Raw genomic sequence first — 22444 nt, 5'->3', positions numbered from 1 at the left:
ATCGGGGCCATATGTATGTACCCCATCATAGCGTGATAAGAACGGCGTTCCAATCAGTGGATTCAAAGTCTTCTGGACTGCAGTCACCGAGGCCATTTACCAAAATTGACGGAGGGGGACCTTGTACGCAGTACGTCGTACCCTGTTCCAGAGCTGGTGCTAGTGGCGGCATCCGCGCTGCCCTAGGTAAGGCTTCAGCCCCGAGTCACTGCCCTCGAAGGACCCTGGGTTATCCTGGGCCAGCGGCGGCTAAGGGCCTGAGCAATCATGGACAAAATCCGTGACTTCCTCTTTATGAACTTTATAATAAAGAATCGAAATAGAAATCGAGTGTCTAGAAAGTAGTTTTTATATAGCTAGTAAATTGATTTAATCTTGTTAGCTTTCTATCGTATGTCGGATAGACCGCCTACCTGATACTAGCTAGATAGTACAATGATTATCTCTGTAATAATACTCTTTTTATTATAAGGCGCAAATATACTCCATGATTCCTAATTATAAGGGCACTTTGTCCAACCAAGCATCAACTGAACCAAAAAGGTCTCTATGGATCAGGCCCAGTGGTCCAGTCTCCTTGGATCGCACCTCTACAGCTGGGTCGCTCCTGACAGAATACCTATACTGATTCCAAGTTTTCGCTAGCTTGAAAATTCATTTTTTTTTGTTCTTTTTTTCTTGGCAAGACACTTTAATCTAATAGGGGCTAGTTATTTATGCAATACGACGAGTAATAAGGGCCTGGCGTGCCAAGAGGCTGTGGAGTTCAACCAATGCAAGTCAGAGGGTATATCAAAGCAGCCCCTCCGAGTCAGGTTGATTCAGATCTGAAGCATAGTCTATCGTTCGTCAGACCTATAGTGCCCGAGGTACTCTGTTCTATGGTACTACCTTAGATGGTTATGGTTTCATTTGTTCACAGCGGTGTGGTGGGGTTGCGGATTTTCCGCAAGCTCTTGAGGACCGGAGTCGGGCTAAAGGAGCACTGATCCATGTTCCAGGATACCAGGATACCGTATAGTAGCGGTTGCTGCGCCCTCGCTCTTCACGACGGAAAGGAAACTATCAACCAGTCGGAACCCAAGAGGTCTCCATCGTCTATGATAAATGTCATCGAGGACAGTCGTCCATAATCGTTGCCTTATTGGGGTATATCTCCAAGAATAGATCTGTAAGGTACCACGCCATGGAACCTGTCGGTCTCCCTACCCAAGGACTCTATATCCGGTCCTTAAAATCCATCATATTGCAGATTGATATCTGCTACTGGAAGCGCTAACACAGGGCCAGTGGTGCACCCCAGCCTACATCTGCTGCTGAGCGATTCGGCGACTCGGCGAGACCGTCTGGGGCGGGGGTTGTCGTCATCCACCTCCGCGACAATACTGTACTAGCAATACTGTACTAGGACTACCAGGACTAGGCGTAGTGCTAAGACAGACCCAATCTCGCCCTGAAGTTCTCGAGGGATCATGGCATCAGGCGACCAGGCGGATCCGCTGCAGTCATGGTATGACAATCGCTCAGGCACAGATGTGTATGATCAAGCAACAATACACCAGGTTCACTGATATCTTTCGGATCAGGACTCGAACAATGGCCATCGGTTAATTGGACACGGGTTCCGTCCTTTCTTCAGCTCTTTGTCTATCTGGATCGATAAATTTCGTCGGATTCATGAGTCGTCGCTGGCAATCCATTCCGAAGCTGATGTGTGGCTGGGCCGAAGGATCCGCGACATCCAATCCCACCATGATGGAGGGATACGGAAAAAAATTACGGAGTACAGGCCCAGCGATGTTTCCGCGGCAGCCAGTGTAATCAGCATCACTTTGACAAGGCTGGGAGTTCGGATTCCTTAGGACCTGCTTTAGGTACCTAACACATATTATATTAGGCACCTAGAGCCGTCGGCCGTCGGTGCCGTCTTCAGGCAACGAGTGACGAAAGTCTAGATAGCTGATCACTAATACCAGTCAATATAGATTGATTGAAGACTGAACGAGGCTGTGTGTGTCGGGATAAACCTCGGCGCTTAGGAGAGACGTACGACGACTTGGAACTAGGCTCTCTCCCCTTGCATCAAGGACGAGCAGGTCTAACGGAGTCGGTGAGGAATTCCCGCTTGAGTCGTAAGTTTAGTCAACTCCGTACAGAGAACTTCGTACCCGACCCGGAAATAGATCGTCTCATTCTCGATTGACACTGAAATATCGCTGTTGTTACTGAGAGGTCCAGACAGAGGAGCTATGACTGACGGAAATGATCCGAGAGCCCTGATGTTGGTGACGATCTCCATTATTAGACGACTTAGCAATCGCCGTTGTAAATTGAGACTAAGCTCGAGGCTATTCCGTAAGAGAAGCATTCCTTCTCCATAGAAGTGCCAGCTAGGCTTGAAGGTGGTCCTCGATGAGAGCCGATCGAACTCTCAACTCCGTTCTCAATGCACGACATCTTTATGGCAACCTTATTTCGAATTGAATCTGGGCCCGGGCTTGACTCAGTACCCGACTCAGTTTTGATGGACATGGAAGACAGTACTTTTTCTCGCCGGAGTTGTCCCCGGTTGCTGAAGCCTAAAAATCGAAACAAGCGAGTACAACCCCTCACGACATCGAGGTTGGGTTCTAATTACCGTAAGACGGTAAGCGACATTGATACCTGGCCTACGAGCAAATAAGAATCCAGCAGCGTCGACTTTTTTCTCCTGCAAGCTGGTTTGCAATCTCGTCTAATGCTAAACACCCTGGACCCTGTCTACCGGCAGCACCATGGCTAAGTCAAGGTCTTGCAAAAGTCATCCGAGATGCCTGCCCCAGAGCCGAATCCGTACAGATTCAATCCCATGATTTGTGTCCAAGCCGCTGGGGCCGTCACGCATATGCATTGGACATCTTTTTTAAGTCCAGGGGATAGTGACACTGGGGAAGTCTGCTGGCCTTCGGCCAGGGGGTTCTGTTCCTCAAGCTGCGGGCTGTAGTCAAGATCCTGTCGTGGGACAAGGGCAATAAACAGCCGTCGCCGCGTGAGCTCCCTTGGTATCTGCAAGCGGGCATGTGTCTCGGTTTGTCTCGCACAGTTCAAATCGCTTGTGAACTCAAGATTGCATTGCTGCCAAAGTTGACTGCCCTGAAGCCGGGACTTCTATATCGTGCTTCGTCTACGATAGCTGACACCTAGGGACAAAAGCAAAGTCATGCCCGTCCACAATGACCGCAAAAGTTGACCAAAATCCCAGTTTTTTTATTTGTTCTGTTTCATTTGTCCAGGGGCCAAAGCGGAATCAGTGGCAGGACAGATGAGTACGGTATCGGAGCATTAATATGGCCCTACTCGTTCAGGTATCCCGGGCAGTGATCTAGAACTTCCATTGCTTTAGATTTCCGGAAAATTCGGATCTTTGCATGGTCCAAGAGCGCCTCGAACGTTGAACTAGAATATATGAGAAAAAAAATAAAGTTGGATGTACGGCTCACCAAGAAACACCGTTCAGGGGTAGCTTTCAACCACCAACAAGCTCGCCGTTCCCTCCTCACACATGTTGCGATAGGGACCGATTGCGCATCACTTCGGGTAGCAAAGGCATGCAAACTCGGTCGTGGTCAGCCTGTGCAGGTACCCCAAGGCTAGCTAGTGATCTTGCAGGACCAAGCGGCATTTGGCAGCTTGCTGCCCGTGCGCACATCATCCCCTCCAATCAATCCCCTCATATCATCTCGCAGGATTTGTCACAAGGTCGACACTCTTGGATATACAGTCCTTTGCGAGAGCACCCCTAGCACTCAGCTTGCTCAACTTACTCGACACGGATTTGTCGCAGTTGTTTGTGTTCGGACGAACACCCTGATGTTGATACGTCTTTGTATTTCTTACCGCTTGATAATAGTCACTGTCGTTACACCGTCAGCCCAATAGTCCCATAAGCCTCGTAAAAGGGTCGCGAACCAATATCTTCATCAGCCAGCTCGTGGGTGAGACCGACACGCTGTGGTTGATGTTTGACGGACCGACCATAGACAATAGCTTGCTTGAACTGATCCTTGATCGTTCGGTGGATCGCGTTACACTGGGTGTAAGTCAGCAAACGATGATTGCTAATGAAGAGATAGGGGGCGGTACAAAGTCCTCGACGGTGCAGGCATTGGCCCTAAGCACAACAGGAGCAGTATAGTCAGGGGCCTTGCCCTTCGGTTTCGTATAGATTCGTCGGAGGTTGAGCTTCTCCCACATCATTTCCAAGAGCTCATCGATATTCCAGCCGTGCTCTGAACTGATAGGGACGGCGTTGGGAATACGGTACAAAAGGTCGAGTTCTTCGATGGTGATGGCATCAATCTTGTTTAGAGCGTAGACAACGGGTATATATGCGCGGCTTTTGGCCTCCAGCACGTCGATGAGGTCATCAATTGTCGCGTCGCACCGAATCGAGATATCCGCAGAGGAGATCTTGTATTCGCTCATGACAGCCTTGATTTCCTGTTAAGTTCGAAAACGTGGTGTTAATAACCATCACAGCAATTGAAACGGGTCTCTTAACGACTTACATCGTTATCAATATGGGTAAGAGGCACAGTGCTCGTAATCGATATACCACCCTTGTCCTTCTTCTTGAACACAATGTTGGGGGGCTGTTTGTTGATTCTGATTCCGAATCCCTCCAATTCATTTTCAATCACCTTCTTGTCGACCAGAGGCTTGTTAACGTCCAGAACAATGAAAATGAGATGGCATGTCTTGGCGACAGCAATGACCTGCCGCCCACGACCTTTACCATCTTTGGCACCTTGAATAATACCGGGAAGATCAAGAATTTGAATCTTCGCGCCGTTGTATAGTACTTGTCCGGGAACGGTGGTCAACGTCGTGAACTCGTACGCCGCCGCTGTTGTAAGAACCCGTCAGTGTCCATCACACCGATCCTGTCTTCGTTGAGCATACCTTCGGAATGTTGGCCCGTTAACCTGCTCATCAATGTACTCTTTCCGACGGACGGGAACCCTATGAAACCACTATTCCATAGTTAATGACAGAGCGATGCCGGACGATGGAAGAAACATACACACTAGCTACACCGGTACGAGCAACATCGAAGCCGGCTTGAAACACCGTTAGCGCAATCAGGCTGGGTATCAGAAAGGTTTGTTCTTACCGCCGCCGCCACCACCTCCTCCTCCTGACGGTGTCAAAAGTTCACGCTTCAGTTTGGCGAGCTTGGCCTTCAACTGTCCTGTAGCGTTCCATCAGTGATGGCGTCTCGTTAGGAAGTCCGCTAGAATCCTACCCAAGTGATAGGAAGTGTTCTTGTTCTTCTGAGTCCGGGCCATCTGGAGAACATGTCAATGTGCGCCCCCGAATAGAAGTTTTGAGACGTAGAACGAACCTCTTCCTCAACTTGCTTGATCTATAATCATCCATGCCAGTCAGTATCGTGCTTAAGAATGTGGTAAGAGCGTCAATACCTTTTCCACTGTGGTCGACATTGTGGCAGGTAGTTACGAGATAACCTCTCGTACAGGGTAATCTAGAAAGGGCAATCTATAAAACAGTAGGATGAATGGATCCGAAGTCGCTGGCTGAAACGCGCACTAGCGAATGCTTTGTTGGAGAGTAGGGATGCAAGTGGTGACGGTGTTTTGGCGGGGGTCAATCTTTGACTTTGTGGCCGCCACATGATTTGCCCGCTCAGGGCGGAAGGGCCAGATGTGTGAGGCAGTAAGGCAACAAGGCCGAAATGCTTATCGCTTATCGTCGGGGGTGGCGCGATCTGTTGATTCACTTCGCTCCTTCGAAGGTCCTCTACTACAAAGATCCTCGCATTGCGGTTACGTACTTGCTCTGGCCCGTGTCAGTTCTAGATCTCTATGCGGTTGTTATTAGAAACCACCCGACGTGACACCCTGTTCTTATCCTTTTCTCCTCACCCATTCCTCGTTCTTGACATTCTTCCCATTCTTAGTTCTTGTATCCAATAGCCCGTGAGTGAACTACAAACTCTCGTTCAATACTTGGCCATCAAGTTTATTCGAGCAGAACTTAAAGAGCCATCATGCCGTATCTCAAGTCTGGTTCAACCTCCGCATCAGATGCCGGGAATTCTCCCCGCAATGCTTTCGAGGAGCTCGTCCAAGACCTCAGTAGAGCTCTCGGCCCTAGCTCGGGGCTGGACTCGGACGATGTCGACCCTCTCGACATTCAGCGCTTGATGGAACTCTACACCTCCAACCCAGAAGACTGGCTTCCTTATGCCCTGGGAGATACCAACAAATCTTACACACGGAACCTTATCGACGAAGGAAACGGAAAAAGTAACCTGGTGAGCTACCTCCCATCTCACCGCTAGTTGTTTTCTTCCCAGCTCTGCCCTCACTGTTGATATACCTGTGCATGGCGTTGCTGTGCATGCAGGTATTGGACAGAGAGATAGTTAAGTTATAATAACTAACGCTCACCCTCCTCTTAGTTGATTCTTGTCTGGAGCCCTGGACGGGGAAGTGCTATTCATGACCATGCCAATGCCCATTGCGTTATGAAGGTAGTACAGATTTCTTACCCTTGACTGTTATCCCAAGACAATAAGCTTAGGCTGACCTTGAATGTCATGATTAGGTCCTAAAGGGCAACCTCCAAGAAACCCTATATACATGGCCAGATCAGGATAAAGTTCAGCATGGACAGTCATCGCCTCCCGAGGTCACGAAAGTAACAACATACGGCGAGAATCAGGTCACATATATGTCCGACAAGGTTTGTAATGTTCTCCTAAATAGCTGAAGCATCTCTAATGAATCGAAGTTGGGTTTGCATAAGATCCACAACCCAGATCCGAACGAGCCGGCCATCTCTCTACACCGTAAGTTACAAGCCCTTCAACTTCAGCTGTGTATTCTATCCTGAGACTTCTGTCTAGTCTATACACCCCCAAATGCCGCAAACTACGGGTTCTGTGTTTTCGACGAAAAATCCGGCAAAGCATCTCACATAAAACAGTCCCACTTCTATTCCATTCGCGGCAAACGCACCTGATCCCGACCTTATTAGACGGAACCCTACGGCTTCGGTTCTTTTCCGCTCTTATTCGTCTGCATCAGCAATTGACACCCCTCGGCGAATACATTGTTCTCTTTCTTCTCCTTCTCCACTCACCCAGCTGGCGGCTCTCCTCGCTATCCGCCTTGATGAATGAACCTAACAATCCTTAGTCGCCTCACAGCTTTTTAAGGCCGTTTTGAGGGGATTATCATTACACAAACCCAATTATAGCGCTGCGGAGCGACTCTGGACTTTTACTCTAGCGTTCGTACCTTTCACTTGCACTTTTTGACATCGTCTGGATACCAGGGTAGTTTAATGATGAAATATTTTGAATGACTCTCAATCCGGATGCTAAATGCCAAAATTGCAAGTAGATTCTGATTATGCTAATGCAGTCTGCCGGTTGAAAATGCATAGATAGATGGCACTCAAGTAAATAGTATACATCACACATACTGCAAAGCAACGTATAGATAGAGTACCCACCAGATGCAACAGATGCAGAGACTCGAAACGAAAACAAAAAGCAGCCAAGGGAGAGTAATAACGCAATGCGTAAAAAAAAACGCCAATCAATCATCAATCTAGATCAGCACAATCCCTTCTCCCATTTTCAAGAGCTCTAGTAATCCGCTCAACGAGCAAATTTGGGTCATCCAAGACAATATTCTGCCGCCGCCGCAGCTCTTCGAGGCGGACAGTAGGATTCTGTATAACTCCAGTATAAGTACGTCGCTCGTAGGAGATGAAAAAGCACATCAACCGTAAGACGCACCCAGTCTTCCTGGTTTGGGACGCCCTTCGCCGCAGGGAGTTGGGGCGTTGTGTATTTGTCTGGATTGCCTAGTGCTGGCTCGCGGCGGATTGGGGCAGGGGTAACCGGGAGGCTAGGACGTTCGATTTCGCTGGGGAAGTCGGTTATGCGGGTGCCGTAATTGGGGCCTTTGAAGCTGGTGGTAGTTGTAGGGGTGCCGGTTTGATGCTGTCGGCTTGACTTAGATGAGGATGCTGTTTTTTGTTGGTTGGGTGCGCCGGAGAGGACTTGAACTCGGGCTTTGCGGGCTTGTTGTATGGATCGGATGTATTTTTGGATTTCGGGGACTTCATCCCATGCGTTTGAGCGGGAATATGAGTCAAATGATTCGCTGGGAAGGCTGCGCGCCTCGGATTTCCAAGATGTCGGTTGGGTGGATTTGAAAGTTTGGGAGTCTTCTTCAGTAGACGTAGGGGAAACCATGGGTTGGTGTTGACGAGCATCGTCAGCAAAAACTCTGGTTGGTTTGGGTGCGTTCGTTTCCCAGGGGAATATTTGCCTAAGTTTCTGCGGCTCAGGTTTCGTCTCCGGGACCTGATAGTACATGTTCTTTGGGGCTTCTGGATATGACTGCGGGGGCTGGAAAAGCTGGTGATCATCGGACATAGTATAGGTCTTGCTCTCCAGTGCTATTCCTTCTGGTTTAGAATTCAAAGGAGGTGGTTCCCTTTGAGGGGAAGAGTCAGCAGATGTTGTTAGACAGCCTAGTGCGATATTCAACTTACCGAGAGGCATCCCATTCTGCTTTAGGCGCTTCGAATATCAGCTCCTCTTGCGACGGCGGTTGAGGCGATGGTGCCCGCTGTGTCTCAATGGGCGGTGGCGCTCGAATGGTGTGCGAATCATACTGTTCATATGGATGAGCAGGCTCTGTCGGCACACTGGGCTCTTGTACTGGAGGCGGCTGTAGATCATGATGGCTATGTTCTTGAACGGGTTGTTGTTGTATATAAGCCCTTACGTGTTCTTCCCCCTGAACATACTGCGGAACCACGCTGAAAATAAGTTCATGGGAAGGTTTCTCGCTCTGATACTCTGCGTGAATTTCGTGAGACAGATCTTCCACGCGAACTGGCGCGATGCTTCGCTCTGAATAGTGAGACGCCTGAACCGGGTTATTTGAAGCTTCTTCTGGGGGATGGTAGTCTGGCTGTTGATCTGATGGCCCCTCATGCCGAGGTACTTGGTGGCGCGACGTGGTTTCTGATTCTGGAAGAAAGGGTGTCTGTCGTTCAATATGCTGCGGTGGTGCTGTATCTGGGAAATTTTGGACGTGCATATCCAAAATAGGTTCAGCTGCATATTGAACAGGTGGCGGAACCGGGGGACTACTCGGCTCTATTGTTTCCTAGCAATAGCGTTAGTCTCAGACATGTTTATTTCCCTAAAGCCCAAACATAATCTCGACCGGGAAACTCACATTGGCTACAGAGCGGTAATGCCGGTCGTAGACTGTCCACCATCTTCCCAGTAGCTGATTGTACGGCGAATCAAAAGGAGACGCTTGTCTCGACATATTCCAAGGTTTCTGGGATCCTATAAAATGTATCAAGCTAATTGTACTCTGGAAATGCTTGTAGGCCGGGATATATTGATAATTCGCGCTAGGTGTGCAGTTGTACGTGAAACTGAGTCGATGCCAGTCTCGAAAGTGCATGTTCAGCAAGCCCTGGTCGGCGCCGTCAAAGCTGGTACCGCGTTCCGCAAGAGCTTTCAGCGCAAAGTAGTCTTGCATATTGGGCCGCAGTACCATAACACCGCTGTTAAAGCAATCGGGCCAGCCGACATCGGGGGCAGCGGCGAAATCTACGTCCATGTCCAGGAGCTCGTCGGGGGCTCTGATGGCCACCACGTCCGAGTCAATGTATACGATGCGCTTGAACTTTGTTTGTCGCCACAGCTCGATCTTTGTGAAGGTTGCTATCAAGTCAGGACGCTCCATGAGCCAGAGGTTCGCCGGCGTATGGTTCGTCATCCGATAGACGGGTATGAGCTCATCGTAAACAGTCTAGACACATCGAGTTAACAAATTTTGCGATATGGCCTTATTTTACCTATATTAGCAAGCGAAGTTCGCACCTGAAGCTCATTTATCGTGGCGGCCTGCAATGTGTCGGGCGTATACAGAGCGACAAGCTTGGCCTTGGTGCCATTGTCGCGCAATGAGTGGGCGAGAACCACGGCACCTGGAATGAGAAGCAGCGGGTCAGTATCAGAAGATGACGGCAGTGGAGCAATCATTGGTATACCAGGAAGGTAGTTATCACTCAACAGCAGCTGTAGCCGGTTAAAAAACTTGCAATGGATACGGAAGCTCAGAATCAGGGTACCTACAGTGCAATAGACTGCACTACCTTGGGTGACCATCCCGCGAGCGAATTACAGCACAGAACGCCCAAAATTCGGCCAACCGGTGCGGGCGGAAAACAAAACGAGAGGAACGGAGGCAGCGACCCCCAAACTGATGAAGCTGTAGAAGAAAGGAGGAAGGAAGGAGGATTGCCGCTGGCGGCTGTACGCCGTAGAGCTGGAGCTAGAGGCCCGTTTCCCCTCACGGGAATCGCGTTATGACGGGAGCAACCCCGCCCGCCACCAGCAGGGATTTCTCAGGGGACAGTGCTATGATGCGCTGAAAACGTTATCCTGTGTCATCACAGTTGATCATTCGCGAGTTAAGAGACACTCTTCCGCAATATTATGGGCGACTGAAGATTGCTGGAGTCTGGAAGGGGGTGGTTGGTTGAAGACGGAAAGGGAAATGACACACCCGCCTTGGTCTTTGGATGGCCTTGATTGTCTGCCCAGACCTGCTTTGGAAGCTTTGACCTCTGCTTTAATATGTATCAGACCCGGAAAGTCTCACTATTCCATTATTTCGAAATGCTTCACCTAGGACATGGATTCATCACAAAGTTATCAGTGTTTTTCCTCCAGGCGGGAAAAATATTACATAGCAAAGACAGTATGTCAAATATACTGGGACGGTCGCCAGCTACTCTTCCGGTTAGCTCAATAAATGTCTATCGGGTCGCCACCTATGTAACACGAAACGACGATATGAATAGTTCTTGGGCTCCCAGCCGGATTGACCGCAAGGATGAAGGCTGATATTCCAAATCAGGCTCGATGTCGCAATATCAACCGGAGAAGAAGCATTAGACAGGCGTCAATGGAACCCAGAAACAGCTCATTCAGACAGTTTATTTTTGAATCGTCACCGTTGCTTCGGGATAACAGGCCTCAACAACCGCTCCAATGTCTTCACGCTCGCCGTTCACAGCCCACTCGGCCACCTTGACCAAAGCAACCCGACCCTCCTGCTCCATCGGTGTCCAGTGTGCACTGACTGGAAGCTCAACAACCTGACTACGCTGAGGAAGATAGTCCGAGATACCATCTAGGCACAGTTCCCGAGTGAGCGCATGGTCCTTTTGGCCCCAGACCACGGTTGTACTGGCTTTCAAGGCGCCCGACGGTCCGTCGTCGATTAATCTCGCGTCACTATCGATGCACCGAGCTCCTTTCTCTTTCGCAATGCCGTAGAGGCTTGTTATTGTCTCAGTGGACTTCTTCCAGGGGGCGGTAGCAGTGCCGTCTCGGTAGTAGCTGCACATTTCGACGAACTTTGAGATCGCCGGCCTGGTCACCGCGGATTCCGCATATGCCTGGCCATCAGCGGTTTGTGTCTTACCTTCGTGGATAGATGGACCAAGTGTGCTTGCCATGCACTCTGCGGCATCAGTAGGAGTGTAGTTCTGGTTGCCGTAGGACATTTTATGGATGTGCTTCAGGGTTGCTTGATTTGCTCCATTGCCAACGTAGGCAATGAATAGAGGAGGAAGCTGAAAGGCGAATATGTATCCCGAACGCCACAGTTGGAAGAATATGGGCTTTAGTGACTTCGCGGCACTGAACAATAATGACCGCTCTCGAATGGGTGAATGCAGGAAGCACTTGAGCATGTTCACTGAAGATGACAGCCGGATACTGATGTTAGAAATTGCCAGGCGTATCTAGGGACATGTGTCAGTCATGCCTAGCAACAGGGTGATGTTGGCGGGATAACACGTACTAGTGGCCCGTTTGTCAGGATGAACCTATCAGCTAGTTGAGGAGCATCAGCTGCCAGTCGCATAGCAAGTACACAACCCCAGTCATGCCCGACAATAATGGTCCTCTGCTGACGAGTAGCTCTAGGCCCATCAATACCATACTTCTTTCTCATAGCAATGATGAACTCGGTAAGGTTCTCAAGAACCGCGGTAGCCGAATATCTATCTAAGCTCTCGGAGCCTCCGTAACCAGGCAGATCAACGGCGACCAGCGTCGCTGAACTTTGCAGGGACTCCTCACTGAGGATATGGCGCCATACTCCCCAGCTATCAGGAAAGCCGTGAATGAAGATAACCAAAGGTCTGCTAGCGCTAGTTGTGGCGTCGATATCATTGGAGACGTAGTGGAATTTGAACCCACTTCTCAGAGTATGAAATTGATGTGCGAAAACTGACCATTTCCTGGACAGGTCCCATAGTCGGTTGTGAGCTTGTTGAACGAATGTCAGTCTAATGGCTTGAAGGTGATGTGCTTCGGAAGACAGCCTGACATGAATACTTACCGAGCTGCAGCTCCATTTTCTCTTTCTCAGTCGTCTTCCTGAATTGGTAGCCATGGTAAAGTGCCACCACAAAATATGCACTCATAGTGAATAAGCCATAGCCCAATACAAAGGCTGATTTTAGCGGCGCGAGTAGCGAAGACGCCATGTTGTGTTAGTGGATGGACTCAACCCTCCAGATGGGTTGCCTGACTTTTCTAACCCAAAGCAGTTCCTTAATAAAAAGCAGACCAAGGTTCCCAGCAAGTGAGGAATCAGATTTGAAGAAAAGATCTTAGAGGTGTAGCAGAGTGAATGCGTGTTGGACTACGCAGTATTAATAGTATAATGTGGGCACTCTCACGTGCAAAACAGACCCAGTCCAGATCATTTAGTGATAGTCAACTATGTCGGCGTCGCTGACTACGTACCCCACTATACGCTTGAAACATGAACTTATAGGTTGAAGGAAGGCTTAATGCAAAATTGCTGTTGGCTCGTAAGAGCTAGGTACATAAGTATGCCTGCAGAGGACGAGTTGTACAAGGGAACACTACCTGAAGCTTTATGTCGTTGAAATATTGTCTCCTTGCCCGTCTAGCGGCATAACAGAGCATCTTTTTTATAGCTTGGAAAAATGGAATTTTCTCTATGAGCGGGCAAGCATCTTACGCCTGTAAACTTCCAATAATGGCTGAAAGTGAGGTGTCTTGAGGCATGATTCATAAGAAGCCGTGCAACTGAGGTTGCTATATACAATACCAAATCATCATGTGTACCCTAAATTCTCTCTATTGTCGTCGATTAAGCGCCCGTACCTGTAGACATCATGGTTAGAAACCGCAGGGGTCGACTCATGGTAGATTGTGAGAGGCTTACTCCAATAGCAGTCTAAAAAACCAAACCCCCATATCCTCGTTGCGCAGGGTACTCCGCGCCCAGTCTTTCCCGTTCTGGGCTATCCGAGAAGCCACGACCTCGCCCTCTTCTTCGGAAGAAAAATAACGAATGGTCTCTACAAGTTCGCTTCCTTTCAGACTGATTGGGACGTAATGAACCCAAGGCTTGAGCCTCTCATCGTGCCATTCGCGAAACAAAGCAGTCTTGCAGACCAAGCTGTTGCTTTTGAGGAATGCGTGGTACCGGCCACTGAATGCGTTCCCATCAATATCAATCAGGTACTTATAAGCCCACGCTTCTTCCTGTTCCACCGGCTCTGATATGTTGAAGAACTCCATCTGAGCAGCACAGTCATTACGATCGCATTGCCCAACCGAGGTAAACTGAACGTCAAAGAGGTCGCGATACTCGCTGCGATCGATCTCTTTGACTTCCCACTGTCCGCCATCGGTCCTGGTGAGAACCTTGGCGTTACCAAGAGCATTGATGTTGCTGACCATTAACTGTCGATGGTGCCGTCGCCACCCTCCGCCCTTAGAGAAGCCCCCTGTTGTCGAACCCCTCCAGTATAGCTTGTCAATCTTTCCCTCCCAATCATAGTCCTTCTGCACGTTATATGGTACTTTATTAGCCCAGTACCAGGGGCTGGGATAGAGAATGTCTTGAAACGTGGAGACCTTGCTCTGGGAGAAAACTGGGAAGAGGTCGTGAACGACTGCAAACACATTCGGCCGGTCGAAAAAGCCGTAGGTATACCGTAACGAAGGAGTGCTGCAAACATCGGAGAACGCAGTTGTATTGTGGATGAAGCCTAGCTCCCAAGAAGCATATCCAGTTGTGTCATCCGGCGAGATCTCATCTAGGGATCGAACTGGGCTATCGACGGGACATGATATCCTTGAGCTAGTCCAAGCGGGCTGATGAGAGATTTTGTTGAAACGAGTTGTACGCACTTCATCAATGCGGTCTCCTTTGTTCAGGTCCTCGGGCCGAGCCGACCATTCGTTCACCAACGATTTTGCCTGGAAAGCATTCGGAATGACGCTATTCTTGGCTATCGCTACTAGCCTTTGAAGATCCTCGCTCGGCACAATAACCCTTGGTTCATCATGGGCGTTGAAGACCAGGTCCATGTCCGGCAAATACCGAATAAAGTTCTTCATCATACCAAGCGTCGCCTCAAGCTGCCACTCATGTTCTCCATCTAGCCCTTCAGCCAGCGATACCTTGCCATCTCTAATGAGAACCCCGAACAAACCATTATCATATCCCAAAGCCTCCCGGGCGCGAGCGCGAATAGTCTGCGGTGTGAGAGCCCAGAATGGCAGCAAAGAGTGGTAGATGGTGTCATACTCGTCAATGAGTTCCACGCCTTTTGATTGAGCAAAGCTGAACCATTTATCAAAATGAGGTGGAGGGTGCATGTTATAGCGCCGGCGGTATTCCTTAACAGCATCGCTTAAGGTCCTGGATTGGCGCTCCAGGAGCTTGTTGAATCGTTGCTCTGCATCTTCGACGAGGGCAGTTACCGGGTGGATATCGCTCGATAAACGGTCAATAGTATCGTCTGAAGGCTCATTCGGCTGTACGAAAGGGGTAAAAGAGGTAGATGGTGGGGGAGGAGCGATAATCCGATTGCTGAAGGAGCTGGGGCTTTCTAAAAAGATGAGTGAGAGGCACACGAGAAGACTCGTCACCAGCACGCCCAGCAGCCGGTGAGATCGCGTTGCCATAGGTAATTATATCAATGGAATAGCCTCATAGTCCTGTTATACAATGTGAGAACTCGATATGCTCATTTAAGAGTTCACGAACCGTGGAGTGTGAGATGAGTCGGTTGCCAGGCCAAATGTCAACAATGAGATAAAGTCCAAAACAGTTCCCCACGTGTGATGTAATTTCATTCGCACTAAGCGCCTCAGTTCCAATTACCAACCAATCCCTTGTAATTTTCCCAAGACTATTTCCGGCTTTAGCTAACTGGATTGAGTTTCTCTGTTTCCAACTTGTCATTGTGGGCTAGACCCCGGGGTTTGTGAAGTTTGCCTCAAGAATGACCAACAGCGAGCTCAGGCCTCAACGTTCTATAAACACTCCATGATGCCTTTTTCTCAGCCGCGGTTTTGACTTCTGCCTTGCTGTGCTATAACAGCATCCCAAGTTAACGACGAAAACCACCAGTGATTCAAGTATAAATGCTTTCGCGTGCGCAACATGGAAATACGCCGCAAGACACAGCAAGACCACCAACAGAAGATGCACAGCGTAGAAAGCACGTCGTCTACTTATAACGGTACCCTGCCATATCCCGCCCGCTTTCCCCTGCGGTCGCGCAAGCACTGTAATAGCGACAGCAGCAGTTATTGCAACAATGCCCAACTGGACGTCCAAGTCTAAAATACGTTTGAAGAATAAAGAGCTGAATCCAGGGTGGCTCGACTGCAAAAAGAACGCGACATACAAAATTGCGTGGCCGATGAGTAGTGGAGAGATGACCACGCGAGCAAAGAGACGATGGTAAGCTGTCACGGTTGGTTGCGGGACAGCAGTCAGAACGGACAGCAGTGATGAAGCTCTTGGTGTTGATAACACGTAAAAGGCAGGTGACATGGCCACTTGTAGCGGCAGCTGGGACAGACCGACATGGCCTAACGCTTTGGTGAAATGCAGATAGTCTGATGAGTGTAATTAGTCCCGGGTCTTTAGAGTCATTGCAACTGCCCTACCGTCACCAGTTCTCCACACAGAGAGACAGAGAAGCCAAGTAAGCCAAAGCAAGCAGACTGAATACTGTCTCCGCGTCTCAACCCATCCACTAAACAACGGCGCGTCGAGCCAAGCGTTTTGTCGAGAGCGTCTGTTGGGTCTCTGATGCTGCTGGTCAAGAGGAAGCAGCGCAATATAGACTCGGGAAAGGACAATCGCAAGCAGAATCGACAGCTGGGCGTAATTCCCCCGGAGACTGAGAAGCTCGCGGCGGTGTTGCTTTTCTGAATCCGAGATCGCAACAAAATGCCAAGGCCATGAAGAAGACATATCGCCGAAAAGCGTTGCTTAGCCAGCGCTCTGCGCGCAGGAAAAGTTGAGATGATCACAGCTGTCCGGTGGACTGAGACATCGAATAGGCCGAATGGAATTAATAATCTAGGACTTGTAGCGCAAATCACATGATACCATTCGCGGTTAAGCATGTTAAGCGTGGTTTATCCATGGGACTAATCGGATGGGCCAAAATCTACATTGAGAACGCCATGAGAATCTCATCCTAGCCAGTTGTCCTGACTACTTCTAAGTTAACTAAATTGACAATTCCCCCCAAGGTATGAGCGCCCCATGATCTTTTTCCGCTCACACTTAGTAAGGTGCTTTACATAACTGCAGAATGGGCCTCAAGCCCTGGTGTGTCAACCTACGGTGAGGTTTGCATAACCTCCTCGTGGCCGCCAGCGGCAGTTGTCGCAAAGTACCGAACGTCAACATCATCATCGCCTTGGAGTTTCTCCAAACTTGGAAGGACACTCTGCTGGATGAGCTCTTGACCCCTTGGCGAAGGAGCCTCGGTCTTGCTTTCCTTCTCGAGATCAGTCAGAGTGCCTTGAGCCGGAAGACGTCGCAACGTGTCGATCAAGACGGCATAAGACTTTGCGACATTGAACCGAATGTTGGGGATATCGTCTGAAGTGAGTCTTTCAAGGATTGGGAGCACTGAATTTTCGATAATTTCCAGGGTAACAACGGGTGCAAGCGTCTGGATAAAATAATTAGCAGAGTTTTCACCAACAAGGTTTAAGTGCGCATACAGAGATCGCGAAACACGTTGTCATTCTGTAGAGGTAGTTGGGATGTTGGCCCATTGCCATAACTTTTGGAATGATGGACCCCTTGGCCCAATCGACCCCAAACACTTCGGTTAACTTCCTCAGGTTCTGCGTGGCAGCCTCACGAATAGAGAAAACAGTGTCCCCAAGCCAGCCCATGCAAAGGTCGCTGAGCTGTTCGTCGAAGAATTTCACTCCAAGCTGGCTCGCGAGAAGGGGAATGTACTCGATAATGGCTAGACGAACTCTCCATTGCTTATCTTCGGCCAATTGTACAATAGCAGGGAGGAGGGACTGAGATAGGAGTTCGATGCCAATAACTGTGATGGTTAGAAACTAGATGAACTGTTACAAATTTACTGGCAACTCACCATTGTTAACCAACTCCAGTTTGGAAATGATATGCAGTCGCACGTCTGGGAACTCATCTTTGAGCATCTGTAGGAACATGGGTAGAAGATGGGAGATGGTCCTGCAACGAACTAATTAGTACCCTCCGCTCAACGCGCAACTTGGTAAAAAATTGCAAGGCACTCACTCTTCCTTCCCAAGAATGGGCGCAAGCCCACTGATTTGCGTTCCCAAGGCTGCACGCACATGTTGAGAGGGGTCTGATACAAGATCCTCAACGCTGGTCATAATCTCGTTAAGCAGAGTTTCCCGGTCAATCAAAGAACAGAAGCCTATTTAGCGGTTAATAAGCTTGGTCTGTGGCTATGAGGGGGTGCTTGGCGTGGATATACCTGGTATCTGCCCGGCAACAGCAGTGCGGACTTCGGCCTCAGTGTCTTTCAAAAGTTTAACGAATGATGGCACCATGTCCCGAGTGACAACTTCTTCATGAACTGCTTTCGCAATCTATGGGACTCGTTAGACAGTTCAAAAAACGACTGGGCGAGAAATCCGCAAGATACCTTTTCATATCTGTCGGCAACCATGTATCTGACCCTCCAGCTCTTATCTTCGAACAAACTCCGCAGGGACGTCAGCAACACACCGTGGCTAGGTTGCTGCTCCTTGGGTATCTCTTCGGCAATGGCAATGAGAATGTCTACAGTAAGTAGACGCACGCTGTCCTGATCGTCGCTAGCTAAGTATTGAAAAAGGGGTATCATTTCGTCGATGACAATCGGAGTCGTCATCTCTTTCACAAATTTCGCTAGGTTGTTGCCTGCTGAGCGTCTGACCATTGGGGTCTCATCGCGAACGAGGCCGGCGAAAAATTGGCGCAAGGTCTGTTGCAGGGAAGAGGAAGACTTCCTGTAGGGGACGCAGTAGAGACCAGTGGCCGACACTTTGGAAGTGAACCAGTCGGCTTTCGATAAGCGCTGTACCATGGGGACGAAATATTCTTCAATCTGCTTTTCGGAGAGCTGCTCGCCGATCTTGTTTAGTGATTCAACAGCCTAAAGGACGTTAGACTGAACACGTAAAATCTATATAGCTTGGCCTCAGCTTGCCTTTTCTCTCACCAGCGGCTCCTCAATGGCCGCTAGATTTTCCAAGGGGGAGAGCAGTACGTGGCCATATTCTGGGCCACCAACATACTCTATGAAAGAACCGAGTTCTTCACTTAATGCAGTCAAAACTTCATCCTCATCTTCGACAGAATCTGAATTATAAAAGTCAATACTGAGCTCTTAACCACGATATCGGTTCTCGTCTGTATAAAGATACTAACCATCGAGGAAAGGGACCAGCTCATCGCGGGTTCTTTCAGGGCCCAGAGCTAACGCAATAGTTGAAAGGCGGTGAATTGCATTGAGGCGGAGGAGGACATCATCGTGCTAAAAGTGCGGTAAGTCAGGACTGACGGTTCTTGAGCGAAGAAGATGCCGTAACCAAGAGGAATGTTGATACCTTCAGCTCATCAATGAGAACAGCGATAGGATAGAGCTCATCATTTTCACCCTGGCCCTCCATCGCGGCTGTTGTGTATAATGTAATATATTTTCCAATTAAAAGATAACCAGAGGGCAAGGATGTGACCGGTCCGAGTCCTCCCTGAGACAATTGATATCACGCGAACAGAGCGATCAACTTTTCCTCCCGGGGGAATTAGAAAACGAAGGTCTACCGCACAAACAAAAGCAAGTCAAGGACCTGCATAGAGTCGGATTAGCCTGAATTATCGAACCTTGAGGTTGTGGCAGTAGAGGGGATAGTGGACTGTGGACTAGGTCCCCGGGGCGAGGCTTCGTGGGGTTTGGGCCGCCGCAGGACCCTCGAGGAACCAGGAGCACACCTCGACGGCGGGATTGAGCGTGACAGAAACCAACCTCAGTAATTATCAGATTAGAAATTCTCTAGGTCAGAGGGGGATTGGGAGCAGAGTCGCTAAGGGTGGAATATGGAGAGCGAATAGCGGGATACTGGATGGGATATTGTTGTGAGAGTGACGACGGGGCTGTTGGTCGTTTCCCAGCTTTGCAGAGCATTGGCTGGCTGTGGCTGGTGACCGACCGCCTTTTGGTGGTTGATGAGGGGTGCTCATCGTGGCGGTGCATGTGGCTGTCCTCCCGCTTTTGCTCCTCAAATTTGTATGACTCCGTCTCGCCGACTGTCCTGCGACCCCGAATTGGAACGCAACTGCGAGCCGAACACAGGAAAGTATAGCCTGTCGAAGCGTGGCTTAAATTCCGCTGGCATCACCGATACCATAGCCGAGTTTTGGGAGAAAACCTGATCTCACACGAACGGTATCTGACTCATCGGCTGCGATTTGAACCCCTCAATCATGCCTACCATCTCGGTCGACAAGGCCGCGCTTTTCAAGGAGCTCGGCAGAGAGTATGTTCGATTATGCAGATTCTAGAGCTGGTATTGTACATGACTAAAAGTTCTCAGGTATACCACTGAGGAATTCGATGAACTGTGCTTCGAGTTCGGTAGGTGCCCCTCCGAGTTAGTTTTGATTCTGGTGCGGGTTCCGCTGACCAAGTCGAATTATAGGCATTGAGCTCGACGAAGATGTATTCATCCGCTATTCATTCCTAACTTCTAGAATACTCTCGCTAATTCAACCTAGACAACGAATTCAGACCGTCCGATTGTCGATGGCGTGCAGGAACCACCCCAACTCAAAATTGAAATCCCCGCCAACCGGTACGCACCATATTTTGAAACTCCAGACGGAATATGCTAAGCAGTTGTATCCAGATACGACTTGCTGTGTTTCGAGGGAATTGCCCTCATGCTCAACATCTTCCTGGGACGGAAGCCTCTTCCTAAATACAGATTGGTCGAGCCTCCAAGCGGAGAGCTTCAAAAGATCATTGTGAAGGAGGACGTGGGTTGACTCTTGCATACCGCTCCCAGAGAGCACCACTTTGCTGACTAGCCAAATCTAGACCTCGAAGATCAGACCTCTGGTGTCGGGCGCCATCCTCCGAAATGTCACCTTTGACAAGGCTCGTTACGAATCTTTCATCGCTCTGCAAGACAAACTCCACCAGAATTTGGCGAGGCAAAGGACGCTCGTCTCCATCGGCACTCACGACTTGGACACTATTAAGGGACCGTTCACTTATGAGGCACTGCCGCCTAAAGACATTCGTTTTGTGCCTCTTAACCAGACAAAGGAGATGGACGGAGAGGAGCTCATGGCCTTCTACGATGTATGGCCCACTGTGTACGTGAGCTGGCCCGGACGCTAATACTGCTACAGAAAGACAAGCATCTAGGCAGATATCTCCACATCATTCGCGACTCCCCGGTTTACCCAGTCATCTACGACGCCAACAAAACCGTGTGCTCTCTTCCCCCAATTATCAACGGAGAGCACTCGAAGATCACGCTAAACACTAAGAATGTCTTCATTGAGATTACAGCGCTCGATAAGACAAAAGTGGAAATCGTGAACAAAATTATGGTTTCGATGTTCTCGCAGTACACATCTGAGCCCTTCACGTAAGAACCCTATCCATTCCTGTGCCTAATATAAAGGAATCGGGAGCTGATCTCGCTATAAACAGGGTCGAACCTGTCCAGATTATCTCTGAGCACAACAATGAGACGAGAGTCACTCCTGACATTGCGCCTCGAACTACACAGGCCGAAGTCTCTTATATCAACCAGTGTTGCGGTTTGCAGCTCTCTGCGGAGGAGATTTGCAGACTCCTGACGAAGATGGCGTATGAAGCAACACCGTCTAGTACTTCTCCTGACTTAATCGATGTTCACATTCCCCCAACACGTGCAGATATCCTTCATCAAGCAGATATCATGGAGGATGTTGCAATTGCCTACGGCTTTAACAATCTCCCCCGGTCATTCCCAAGCAAGTCAGGCACAGTTGCCCAGCCTTTACCGATCAACAAGCTTTCCGACATCATTCGCACAGAGGCCGCAATGGCAGGTTGGTCTGAGGTGTTGCCTCTGATCTTGTGCTCTCACGACGAGAACTTTGCCTGGCTTAACCGCAAGGACGACGGCAACACAGCCGTCAAGCTGGCGAACCCCAAGACACAGGAGTTCCAGGTCGTGCGCACTAGTCTTCTTCCCGGTCTTCTGAAGACTATCCGCGAGAACAAGTCTCACTCAGTGCCCATGAAGATTTTCGAGGTCAGCGATGTCGCCTTCAAGGATCTATCGATGGAGCGTAAGAGTCGAAATGAAAGGCATTTTGCTGCCGCATGGTACAGCAAGACTAGCGGCTTCGAGGTCGTACACGGTTTGCTTGACCGCATTATGTCAATGCTGAAGTCCGCTTTCATTATCGGCGAAGAGGGCCTGGAGAACGCCGCAGTCAAGGACTCGCAGTACTGGATCGAAGAGCTGGACGGTAAGTCTTCCTCATGATTTGCATGACTCAAAAGGTCCCTCTAATCACTGACATAACGATACAGACCCAACCTATTTCCACGGTCATTCGGCCTCTATCCACGTTCGCATTGCCGGCAAAGACCACATCATCGGTACTTTTGGTATTCTGCACCCCACTGTGCTGGAGAACTACGGTTTGAAATACCCCGTCAGCACGCTTGAAATCAATATCGAAACATTCCTATGAGATCATGGGTTTGAGGAGTCAATCTGCGGGAAATAGTGATTTAGACTTGCATAGATAACATACACCTTATCACATGGACTCGATATTCTGTAGATGCTTGGTTTTGATCTGACCTTGTTATGAGCTTGATAAAAGAGGAATGAATAAAAAAAGTAAAATACTTCCTGCTCGATCCTATTTGCTTTAGGTGAAGTAAAGTTGGTTTGGGCAGTGCCACATTTAATACTCTGCCACTTCTAATGGAAGAAGCGCGATCTACAATACACATAACA

The 22444-nt window shown here is 49.2% G+C and overlaps 6 protein-coding genes across 6 annotated transcripts; 2 read left to right on the top strand and 4 right to left on the bottom strand.

The window, feature by feature from the left end:
* Nucleotides 1–3323: 3323 nt before the first annotated feature.
* BDW70DRAFT_167515 (GTP-binding protein RBG1) lies at nt 3324–5483 on the bottom strand (the record flags this gene model as incomplete). Its single annotated transcript, XM_073742243.1, has 9 exons — nt 3324–4069; nt 4123–4479; nt 4548–4885; nt 4942–5012; nt 5063–5099; nt 5153–5230; nt 5285–5327; nt 5384–5404; nt 5463–5483. 9 exons carry the CDS (start codon nt 5481–5483, stop codon nt 3899–3901), a joined length of 1137 nt encoding a protein of 378 aa, XP_073600498.1. The 3' UTR covers nt 3324–3898.
* Nucleotides 5484–5822: 339 nt separating this feature from the next.
* BDW70DRAFT_126470 (putative cysteine dioxygenase Cdo1) lies at nt 5823–7374 on the top strand. The gene is made up of 5 exons (XM_073735096.1): nt 5823–6316; nt 6464–6535; nt 6610–6747; nt 6796–6853; nt 6911–7374. The coding sequence occupies exons 1-5, from the start codon at nt 6050–6052 to the stop codon at nt 7024–7026; spliced, it is 651 nt and encodes a 216-aa protein (XP_073600497.1). The 5' UTR covers nt 5823–6049; the 3' UTR covers nt 7027–7374.
* Nucleotides 7375–7614: 240 nt separating this feature from the next.
* On the bottom strand, nt 7615–15076 carry BDW70DRAFT_146670 (uncharacterized protein; the record flags this gene model as incomplete). The annotated part of the gene is made up of 9 exons (XM_073738609.1): nt 7615–7743; nt 7793–8516; nt 8575–9074; nt 9270–9857; nt 11068–11166; nt 11197–11215; nt 11255–11862; nt 11922–12391; nt 13426–15076. 9 exons carry the CDS (start codon nt 15074–15076, stop codon nt 7615–7617), a joined length of 4788 nt encoding a protein of 1595 aa, XP_073600496.1.
* BDW70DRAFT_126462 (putative metalloreductase Fre8) lies at nt 14984–16541 on the bottom strand. The gene is made up of 2 exons (XM_073735095.1): nt 16070–16541; nt 14984–16018 (listed from the first exon to the last, which is right to left on the bottom strand). The coding sequence occupies exons 1-2, from the start codon at nt 16377–16379 to the stop codon at nt 15420–15422; spliced, it is 909 nt and encodes a 302-aa protein (XP_073600495.1). The 5' UTR covers nt 16380–16541; the 3' UTR covers nt 14984–15419.
* On the bottom strand, nt 16533–19594 carry BDW70DRAFT_126460 (protein phosphatase 2A structural subunit TPD3). Its single transcript, XM_073735094.1, has 10 exons — nt 19441–19594; nt 19022–19264; nt 18843–18948; nt 18622–18773; nt 18076–18567; nt 17905–18019; nt 17700–17844; nt 17533–17633; nt 17144–17481; nt 16533–17091 (listed from the first exon to the last, which is right to left on the bottom strand). The coding sequence occupies exons 2-10, from the start codon at nt 19082–19084 to the stop codon at nt 16753–16755; spliced, it is 1851 nt and encodes a 616-aa protein (XP_073600494.1). The 5' UTR covers nt 19085–19264; nt 19441–19594; the 3' UTR covers nt 16533–16752.
* A 132-nt stretch (nt 19595–19726) lies between these two features.
* On the top strand, nt 19727–22343 carry BDW70DRAFT_126458 (phenylalanine--tRNA ligase subunit beta). Its single transcript, XM_073735093.1, has 9 exons — nt 19727–19951; nt 20009–20049; nt 20114–20133; nt 20190–20266; nt 20321–20450; nt 20512–20778; nt 20829–21070; nt 21136–21944; nt 22009–22343. Exons 1-9 carry the CDS (start codon nt 19899–19901, stop codon nt 22170–22172), a joined length of 1803 nt encoding a protein of 600 aa, XP_073600493.1. The 5' UTR covers nt 19727–19898; the 3' UTR covers nt 22173–22343.
* Nucleotides 22344–22444: the final 101 nt, after the last annotated feature.

The sequence above is a fragment of the Aspergillus foveolatus genome (assembly GCF_047715535.1).
Source record: "Aspergillus foveolatus strain CBS 279.81 unplaced genomic scaffold BDW70scaffold_2, whole genome shotgun sequence".
Lineage (NCBI taxonomy): Eukaryota > Fungi > Ascomycota > Eurotiomycetes > Eurotiales > Aspergillaceae > Aspergillus > Aspergillus foveolatus.
This window is presented reverse-complemented; position numbering and strand designations above follow the sequence as displayed.